The sequence below is a fragment of the Triticum dicoccoides genome, chromosome 3B (genome assembly GCF_002162155.2).
Source record: "Triticum dicoccoides isolate Atlit2015 ecotype Zavitan chromosome 3B, WEW_v2.0, whole genome shotgun sequence".
Lineage (NCBI taxonomy): Eukaryota > Viridiplantae > Streptophyta > Magnoliopsida > Poales > Poaceae > Triticum > Triticum dicoccoides.
The window spans coordinates 61,904,363-61,914,978 of record NC_041385.1 but is presented as its reverse complement, the minus strand read 5'-3'; the positions used below and the strand labels follow the sequence as shown (position 1 = coordinate 61,914,978).

Here is a 10,616-nt window from a genome sequence, read left to right as displayed (position 1 = left end):
GAAACTATGCTATTTTTGTTTTGCTTGTGAAACTATGCAAAATGTGTGCATATTTGTTCAAAAACGGCGACCAACCGACCATGCCGGCAAATATGGATCGACGCGTTGGATGCATTGCCGACCTAGATCATAAACAAGGCGGACACCGAGCAGGCGGCCGACCCAAACGGACAAAAAAGATAAAATTGTTGTCCGTTTGGGTCGGCGTGTTGGAGTTGCTCTTAGCATACTAGTACTTATCATTCAGAATGTATCAAATTTCCATAATGTATCAAAGAATATTTTTTCCCCAAAAAAGAGAAAGAATGATAAGTACCTTTAAAATTTTCATAGCATTATGCAGATCAACTCAAAGAAAAGAAAAAAGCATCGGAGGATATGGTTGTTGCTTTGGACGTCAGCTGAACTACTGTAGCAAGGAGACAATGAACACTTTACCTTCACTTCACACCATTGGTCAGAGCAGAGCAACCCCGTCTTGTTCCAGCAGAACAACCGTGCCCCGCGCCCTGCCCACCACACCTACCTCGTCTTCTTTCAGTAACTCTCTCTCCCTCCCTCCGTCTCTCTCTTTCTCTCAATTATTGTGATACGATCCCCACTCCGGCCGGTCAAAATTTCAGGTGGAGCACCGGTCGATCTCGATGGGGGAGCAGCAGCAGCACAAGAAGAGGCCACGGTGCTCCGCGAGCGCGGAGGGGAGCGGCGGCAAGAAGTCGAGCGTCCTGGCGCTATCCAGCAGTCCGGTGGCCACCGCGGCACCATCGGCACCGGCGGCGCCCAGCCCTGTTGCCACGGCAAAGCCGGGCCCCGCGGTGGCGGTGACCAGTCCCCTGGCCGCCATGCCGCCGGCGCCGGCCGCGCCCAGTCCAGCGGCCACGACGGAGGGAGACATGACTACGCCAGCCGCCACGGTCGTGGTGACCAGCCCAGTGGCCGCCATGGCGCCGGCGCCGGCGGCCCCCGGTTCAGCTGCCATGGTGGTGGACCTGGAGCCGACCAGTCCAGTGGCCACTGTGAAGCCAGTCCGCGTGGTGAAGCCGGAAGACGAAGTGGCCGAACAAGAAGATGCGGCAATGTTAGCCGGGGCGGCGGAAGATGTGGAGGTCGCCATCTTGGCCTTGCCGAAGAAGTCGTTTCACTGCGCCGCCTGTCTTTGCCCCCTCAAGCCTCCAGTATTCAGGGTAATCGCTCTCGCTCCGACTCCTACATTTGAACTACTAGAATTACCTGTGGAAGGAAACTCAAGTTTGAATCATGCGTACATGGACTTGTGAATTGCAGTGCGAGAACGAGCACTTCGTGTGCCACGCCTGCGGCGGCGACGGCGGCGCGAACAAGCGCTGCGGTCCATGCGGGCGCGACGTGTCCTACACCCACTCCCGCTTCATGAACGGCGTGGTCGACGCCTACAAGGTGCCGTGCCTCTACAAGGGATACGGTTGCGCCGTGGACGACATCCCCTACCACTCGGCCGCCGACCACAAGGCCAGCTGCAAGCACGCGCCCTGCTACTGCTTCGACTGCCGCTTCGTGGGCTCGCCGGCGAAGCTCGTGCGCCACCTCGCGTCGCCGTCCGGCGCGCACGCGTGGCCCGTGGAGAAGATCAAGTACGAGGTGCCCCAGCCGTTCGTCGTGCCGGCGTCGTCCGAGGACCAGCGCCGCCTGCTGGTCGCGGAGGACGGCCGCGTGTTCCTCCTGGCCGTGGGCGCCGGCAGGGACCGGGGCGGCCGCCGGCCCGTCACCGTCGTGTGCGTCAGGGGCAACGCCGACGCGGACGCGGACGCGAAGCCCCTGTACACGGGCGTGCTCTGGGTGGACGGCCCTCCGGCGCCCCCGCGCCAGCCGCTCGGGTGCAGCTTCAGGCTGAAGGCGACGGTGGCGAGCTGCTCCGTCCCCGGCGCCGTGGACATGGAGCAGGGCTGGCTCCACGCCCACGTCAGCCCCAACATGCTGCACGGAGGAGAGTCCGGCGAGCTTCATCTGCGCCTTTGTCTCACTAAGTTGGCGTGAATTAGCCCGGCCTCTCTAACCTAGCTAGCTAATCACCATGGCCTTCGCTACTGTTTTAGTTGGGTCACTGTCCTATCGATCTGCACATGAACCCTAGCAGGAGTACGTGCTACTGTATGATTTTCTGATGGAAAACCCCGGCTGGTATGGATGTATTTGCATGGTTGTTAATTAATTTGCGGATGATTTGCGCTTCTTTGTTCAGCTGAGTTTTGGTTTTTGAAGTGAAAATCAAAAAAAATGGAATCTCTGTCAGCCCACGTTGGATTCTCTGTTTGGATGGGAGCAGGGCTCACTGGCATGCATCACTATCTCGCCCTTTTGTTGCAAGATCGTCGTCAGCCTCACAAGGCCACGCACATGCAACATGGTTTCCACTATTTTTCCTCCCTCGAATGCTAGAAAGTACTGTATGGATTGTGAGATGTTGTTTTCTTTGCTTTTGCTTGACTCTCCATAGTTCAGTATTGCATCACAAAAGAGAAACAAGTATGGGATAATGAACAAATTAAACTTTTGGTTGAGGCGTGACCACCATGATAAAATTCATTTATCAACCTGTTTATGAGCGTCCCGCGAGGAGAGGACAAAGGTAATAGCCATAGCCACCATGAGGGTGGCCACCAAGCACAATACGCTCCCTCTTCAGCATTGCCATGATGTACACGAAACATGGCCAACTAGGCCGTGCCCGGCAGGACGATACATTAGCACGCGTGCCTGGCTCGTGATGGGCTGACCGACATTTGATTCAAACACAAGAGACTTTATCTAGAAGAACGTCAATCCGTTACATTTCTCAAAAAAGAATCCGTTTCATGTGTTGCCTCTCCAAAGAAACCTCATACTCTGCTCATAAGGAATCACCAACGACCCATCCCAACTAGCATGGTAGTAAGGGGTAGTAGAGGCCTTTGTGCCCGATTCTCAAAGCCAAATATTATCCAGATCGGACGATGGCGGCACCGCGATGTCGTTTCTCTCTTGTGGAGCATTGTTTTTGAAGCAGCGCTGGAAGACAAAGACAGGAGGTGTAGCGGCTTTGTCTTGCACGGAGCTTCCGTGAAGATGTCAAATCATGCCTGGCCGACAGGTGCTACGCTATATCATGCATGTGTTGGCAGGTGCTACACATGACTCGCTCCGAGCTATAACGGGCTGGCTAGGACTCCACCCGAGTCACCCCGAGAGGAGCGACGATCTATGGGTGTGTTTGTTTGGGCTGCAACTTCTGCGGTTGCAATTGCAATAACTCTGACTGCAAGGAGCGGCTGTAGCTGGAAGGTTGGAGCTGAGGTGTAGTCGTTTGTAATGGTGTTGTAGCAGCGATAGTTGGTGCTGAAATGTTCTGAAATGACCAAAACGCCCTCTATAGTTCAGTTGATTAGATTTCTATTTTAACAATAAATAACCCGATTAAGAGTTGTTTTTGCCGCAGACGTCCAATTTTCACATATTTGAACTGAAACCACGCTAGTTTGATGGTATAGACAATGTATTTAAACGAATGTGATGATAATTAGGCATATGATAATAAATTTCACATTGATTTATTAGATCAGACATATTGCAATGGTGGCCGCTCGAGCAGCAGTCCACGGAGAACAGTACAAACCTGTACGAGCTACTATCTTGAGCCTAGAGGGTTCCAGCTATAGCAACAGTGGAACGGATGCAAATGCTGTGGAAAGAAATGTCTCGGCACCCTTGTGGAATAATCCAGACGCACGGAAAGTTTTTGGTGGTACTATTTCGGGAAATGTTTGGATACGAATAAGGTAGGAATTGTTGGCGCCGAGCCCTAGCTTGCTCTTGCGCCGGTGCCCGGCTCCCTCTCGCGCTCTTTCTCCCGCACGAACGAAGGTAGAAGAAAGAGGAGACACATGACACAGTGATGTTTTTCCGGCGCACATAAGCCTGCCGCACAAACGGCTTCTTCCTCGAGCACGAACTCGAACCCACACCCACAAACGGGCAGTACACTGGGGGGCATTTTATCCCCGGCTGCACACACATACTAGCACACGCACGCACGCAAGACCCGGCCACCACACCGGCCACTAACTCCACGCACGTAGTAATCTTGCTAACTAACCACACGCATGCACTCCTCTTACTTGACCGGCACACACGCTATCTTATTCATCTACCGCATGCATGCACGACCGCACACCACGGCTACCTAACTGATCGGCCGAAGCTGCTGCTCGTTGCCAGCTTCGCGCAGACGACTCAGCCATCACCAAACGTTGTGGCTTACTCCTAACAGGAATCGAGTGTCATGGCATTGCTAAATGAGCACAGCTATGCACATGACAGATTCACTCACGATTCACAAGTCACTTACACCATGGGATTGCCTTGTTTTCTTAATCTGCGCGGCTTCTAATTATGTCGTGCACAGATCGTGTTGAACAAATCGTGTGCGCATCACTTTCATCGCTAAATTATGAGAAACTTCGAAATACAGGAACTGTGGTTCAACTTTTTTTGGCGAAAAAAAAATCCAAATTTATTAAAAAAAGTCACCAGAAATACAAAACGTCACCAACATAATAAAAAATTACGTAGAGGCCTCTGGACTTCTATCGCCGGCAAAACGAGGCACCAACGCGCGGCTATCGCCGCTCCCCTATCAGAGCCAACCTGACCTTGTTGATGACAGTCGGTAGGTCTTCGTGCACGTGCCCCTAAGAACCAACGTCCTGGAGCCGCAGTCATCGTCGTTGAACCCTTTAATCGATCCAAAGTGCATGATATCAGATCTCATTGTTGCACACATACGGCGAGAGATCCTAGCCTCGCCGCCCAAGTAGTCTACGCCGGAGGTCTGTCGATTTCGCCCAGACGGACGAACGGAAAGAGGATCGGAGCCCAGAGGGCCAACTCAAAGAAGAAATTAACACCACTATCCGTCTGAACGCTTCCCCTATGAGTGCCATCCTAACCTAAACTACTAGCTGTAGCAGATGCACAGGAATTCTTCTCCTCGCCATTGGCTGTCGAAGTGGTAGACAAAAGGGAGGTGAATTCACGGGCTTGCTGATGTTGCTTGGAGGGAAGATGTAACTCTTGCCGTCGCTAAGTAAAGGAACGCTTCCTGAGAATTGCATCATAGAAAAGACACATAATTTTTCCTGATTTTTTTTATCAGTGTCACAATTTATGCGGTTGGCAAACGGAGATATTTTGCAGTACAACTTACAAATCAAATTTGACCAAGGTCACGGGTGCACACTGCACACTTCACGCTCTCGGTCAAAGCAGAGGAAGGAACCACTACCACTACCACTACCACCACAGCTAGCTTGTTCTTCTTCCTGCAAGTCTCTCTCCCTCTCTCTCTCTCACAATAATTTCCGAATTCTGATCGCCCACTCCGGCCGCTCAATTTTTCAGCTGCGCGCGCCGGTCAATCGCTATGGGGGAGCAGAAAAACAAGAGGCAGCGGTTTTCCCAGAACGGCGAGGGCAGCGGCGGCAAGAAGTTGAGCGTCGCGGCGCTAGCCCGCAGTCCGGCGGCCACCGTGGCACAGGCGGCGCTGGCGCCCAGCCCCGTTGCCATGGCAAAGCCAGCCGCCACCGTGGCGGAGACCACTCCTCTGGCCGTCATGCCGCCGACGCCTACGTCCCCCACGGTGTCGGACCTGGCAGCAGCGGCACCCAGTTCAGCGGCCCTTGCGACGCAAGATGCCACGGTAGAGGACCTGGTGGTGACCAGTCCAGTGGCCGCCATGGCGCCGGCGCCGGCGGCCCCAGTCCAGTAGCCATTGTGAAGCCGGTGCGCGTGGTGAAGCCGGAGGATGAAGGCGCCGAAGTGGCCGAACAAGAACATGGGGCAATGGCGGAGGAAGAGGGGGAGGCCGTCAATCTGGACCTGCCGAAGAAATTGTTCCACTGCGCCGCCTGTCCTGGCCCCCTCAGGCCTCCAGTTGTCAAGGTACTCGGACTACATTTGAACTAGTAGCTAGAGAGGATTGCCCGTGGAAGGAAGGAGAATGAAGCTTGAATCTTACATGGCCTTGTGGATTGCAGTGCGAGAACGAGCATCTCGTGTGCCACGCCTGCGGTGGCGACGGCGACGGCGGCGGCGGCGCGACCAAGCACTGCGTTCCATGCGGGCGCGACGTGAACTACACCCGCTCCCGCTTCATGGACGTCGTGGTGGACCGACGCCTACAAGGTGGCGTGCCCCTACAAGCGTTTCGGCTGCGCGAGGTCCATGGCCTACCACTCGGCCGCCGACCATGCGGCCAGCTGCAGGCACGCGCCCTGCTACTGCTTCGACTGCCGGTTCGACGGCTCGCCTGTGAGCCTCGTGCGCCACCTGACGGCGCGGTCCGGGCAACACTCGTGGCCGGTGGAGAAGATCGAGTACGAGGTGGCCAAACCGTTCGTCGTGCCTGCATCGTCGGAGGACCAGCGCCGCCTGCTGGTCGCGGAAGACAACTGTGTGTTCCTCCTGGGCTGGGCGCCGGCAGGGACCCGGGCGGCCGCCGTCCCGTCAACGTCGTCTGCGTCCGGGGCAACGCGCGGCCTCTGTACACGGGCGTGCTCTGGGTAGACGGTCCTCCGGCGGCCCCGGGCCAGCCACTCACGAGCAGCTTCCAGCTGAAGGCGACGGTGGCGAGCTGCTCCGTCCCCGGCGCCGTGGACATGGAGCAGGGTTGGCTCCACGCGCATGTCAACCCCAACATGCTGCACGGAGAGTCCGGCGAGCTTCATCTGCGCCTTTGTCTCACCAAGCTCTCCTGAATTAGCTACTCTGGCCTCTCTAACTTGATCACGATTGGAGTACTACTGTTTTATTAGGGCCATTGTCGTAGCTGCACATGAACCCTAGCTAGTACTATGATTTTATGATGGAAAGCCCCGGAATGGATGGATTTGGATTGTAGTTAATTAATCTGTGCAGCAGTGTTTGGTGGAGCCGGGTTTTAATTGGAGTCCTCTGTTGTGTTCTCTGTTTGTATGGGAGCAGGGCTCACTGCCAGGGATCACAAATGCACCACGAAATGCCCTTTTGTTGCAAGATGATCGGCAGCCTCACAAGGCCACGCACATGCAAGCTCTGAGCCACTGCTTCCAATCCAATCCAAAGAAATCATTAATGGCGCATGGATGCTCCTCGATCTACCGCTAGGACCGCACGTCTAGACTGCCCGTAGAGCAATAAGAGCATCTACGACCACACGTAGCAAATTTAAATGCCTCTGCGGATGGTGTCCGATCAACCTTCATATTCACCTCCCACAACTATACTACCCATTTCGCGATTTCTATTTCCATACAAAAGCATGCAACGGGATGGTCTCCGTAGGAACTACTACCAACTACCAACTACGCTATTCATCCTCACCATATGACTGTTAGTTTGGTACTGGCATTTGTTAGTAGCTAGGATGAAATGTTATTTATCAAGTAGCTAGGACTGAAAAGGTATTATTTCCGTATTGCATGTATAATGTGCTTTATAGTCAGGGTCGGTCCTGAGACTTCGGGGGCCCTAGGCAAAACGAGAACCTAGGGCCCTTATATTTTACTTTTATAATTTCTTTTGATTTTTGTTCTGCAAAGTCGCCGATAATGGTCAATCTTACTCAACATTTTTTTCTCAATGTGGGAATTTGCCAAACCTAACTGCTCTTGGGACATTTACAAACCTCACATTGTTTTTATTAATATATACTAGTAGTTATTTAAATGATGCACATACTTCTTACAGTAGGACAAAAGCAATCACAAAAAGGAAGCATACCTGGGCGGCTGGGCCATTATCAATCCGATGGCTCCTTCTACATGTCATTCTTGATAAGATTTTTTCCTCTTTGGTGAAGCATTAGAACCATCTTCTAAGCCCTAGAAATAACATAGATAATGAGTTAAATATCATAAGCAATATGAGAAACCCGTTGACCCAAAGATTTAGTTTATTACTTGATATAACCTGCAGACACAGAAACATCGTTTTCCGTCCACTTTGATCCTGATCTAAGTTGTAAGTTTCTACAAGGAACAGACTAATTCTTTCTCCACGTGAATCAAGGAAGGGAATAAATCTCAAAATCCATACAAATTCACACGATTCAATAGAAAGGAGCCGACGCAGTAGACGACCCTACTGGCTTCTCCTCAACGGCGGCCGCCGCCGCGGTATCGACGGTGATGGTCTTGCTGTGATTGGGAACTGGGGTTTGATATGTCCTGGACGATGGACAAAAATGTTGCGGCGGCGCGTTGCCGCGATTGGGGACTGGTGTTCGACTTGGACCCCGCCGCTAGGTCGTGGGCACCAGGCTGCCGCGCGCAGCGGTGATGAGAAGAAGAATTCCGAGCCGGTGGAGCGACGATTAACGTTTTGATGAAGAAACGTAGAGACAACTGACGAAGCGATTAGCGATCTAATTGATTTGTTTTAGGGGTCAGCGATCTGATTGATGATGAAGAGACGAAGCGGCCGTGCGTAGAGACGCTTCAACTAGCGCTAGCGATCAGCAAGGGAATTGGGCCTAGCTAGCTTCGCTTCCTTTCTTAACTTTTTTTTCTGCCTAATATTTTTGCTCTATACTAATCTAATATACCTGCAATTATAGTAAGGTCACCGCTAGTGAAAATGAGTGACTAAAATATTAGGCCAGGAGCAACCATACGCTTCATATCTATAAACCCTCAAGTGTTGCCAACCAAATGTCGTGTATTCAACGACCTCCGGGTGCAATGAAGGCTGCCAAATGAATTGCAGAACAAGATGCAGAGGTTGCATTTGGTGCATTCTATGTGTTGCACCGCTCGATTTTTAATCATTCAAGTTGCTACTTTTTGTTTGTTTGGCCCATGCAGAATTCAATGTCCACCCCGTCTACCATGAGCTAACCCTGGTTGCCTCCTACAATGCAAGCCCAACGCATGATCCAGACTCACAACTTACCATAGCACGTCACACAACAATTCACATGGAAAATCTACCTCTAGTTGCTTCCAGTAGATAGGAGCAGAGGAGGCGGCGATGGAGATAGCCCAGAATTTAATTTTTTTAATTCCATTTTACATGTTGCGAACATTTTCTAAATTCGTGAATAAATTTTTAAAATTTGAAAATATTTTTAAAATTCATGAGTTTTTTAATTGGCAAACATCTTAAAATTCTTCAGTTTTCTCTATATGGAAAATATTTCTAAATTCATGAATATTTTTATATAAACAAACAATTTTCAAACTCATGACGAACGAAAACTCCAAAGGTCAAACATCCGCCGCCTATACCTAAATTTTTTAAATAATGAGCTTTTTTAAAAAAATGCATGAATAATTTTTAATTTTGAAGTTTTAAAAATTTATGAACATTCTTTTAATCCATGAACATTTTTCAAGATCTGAAAACATTTATACAAAATGTTTGATATCTTTACATTTGGAAACAGTTTTTATAGTTCATTAGTATTCTTTTAGAATGTAGGAAAATTTTGAATTTGTAAACATTTTTATAAAATTGCAAATAATTTCTTAATTATGGAACATTTCAAAAATTTGGGGAAAAAATTATAATCCAACACATCTTTTAAATTTATTTTTTAAGACTCATGTTTTTATTTGAAAATCCCTGAACCTTATCTAAATTGAAGAACATTTTTTTAAACAAAAAACATGTTTTAAAATATTTGCAAACAGGCCGGCCCAGTCAACACCTACCAAAATCAATAATAGGCAAGCCAATGGATAGGGCGAATGAGTCCGCGTTTTTTTAGGGAAGGCCATCATGGCTAGCTTTATTGATTAAGATGGCTAGCTTTATTGGTTAATGCATAAAGATACATCGTCTACGAGCTTGCTCATCAGACAATCTGGAGGCTCGTCAGTCCAACTAGAAGAAAGTTTATTACAATAACTAAAGTTAGCTAGCACATACGTCGCTTGATTTGCTGATCGAAAACAATGCTTAAAGTTGACCTTCCCAATCAAGGTAGAGATGTCCACACATTCCGCGAATATCGCTGCCGCCGCGTCCCACCAAGTACTCTGACCGGAGCAGCAGTTGATCACCGTTAGAGAGTCGGATTCCGCTTCAACTCGCTGGAACCCTAGGCTATTTGCCAAGTTCAGTCCGTCTCTCATCGCCATTGCCTCTAATGTCATTGCGTCCGCTGCATATGGGATAAACTTACATTGAGCTGCAAGGAAAATACCTCGTTCATCTCTAATAATTGCTGCCGTAGCTCCAAGTCCTTGCTCTGCAAAAAAGGCCGCGTCCACATTAAGTTTGATGAACTTTGGGTCTGGCTTCAACCATCTTTCCTCTTCTGTCACAACTATCTTCGCCATGGCTCGTTGATAGTTGCTTGTAATTGCCAAGACCGACAAAGGCCATCTTACCATCGGCGGACAACTCTCATTATGTGTTATAAGGCGGCGTGTCCACCAGAGGTACCAACATCCCACCACTACGACCTGTTTAATCTCCAATGTCGGCATTAGAGGTAGTGGCGTTTGATCAATAGACAAGATATACTCCATAATAACCGACCCAGATCTATCAACATGTGTTGCGGTGTTGATGAAATCTATCAATCCAAGTCGGCTCCACATACCTCTTGAATGAATACACGT

General features: G+C 50.1%; 1 protein-coding gene and 1 pseudogene across 2 annotated transcripts; both read left to right on the top strand.

Moving 5' to 3' along the window:
• Positions 1–433: 433 nt before the first annotated feature.
• On the top strand, positions 434–2,217 carry LOC119274702. 2 transcript variants are annotated; one of them, XM_037555425.1, is made up of 3 exons: positions 434–540; positions 624–1,184; positions 1,285–2,217. In XM_037555425.1, the coding sequence occupies exons 2-3, from the start codon at positions 645–647 to the stop codon at positions 2,011–2,013; spliced, it is 1,269 nt and encodes a 422-aa protein (XP_037411322.1). In that variant the 5' UTR covers positions 434–540; positions 624–644; the 3' UTR covers positions 2,014–2,217. The 2 variants fall into 2 exon arrangements, with proteins under 2 accessions (XP_037411322.1, XP_037411321.1); XM_037555424.1 differs by having other exon boundaries at positions 471–1,184.
• Positions 2,218–5,651: 3,434 nt separating this feature from the next.
• Positions 5,652–6,929, top strand: LOC119280774 (annotated as a pseudogene).
• The last annotated feature ends 3,687 nt before the right edge of the window (positions 6,930–10,616 follow it).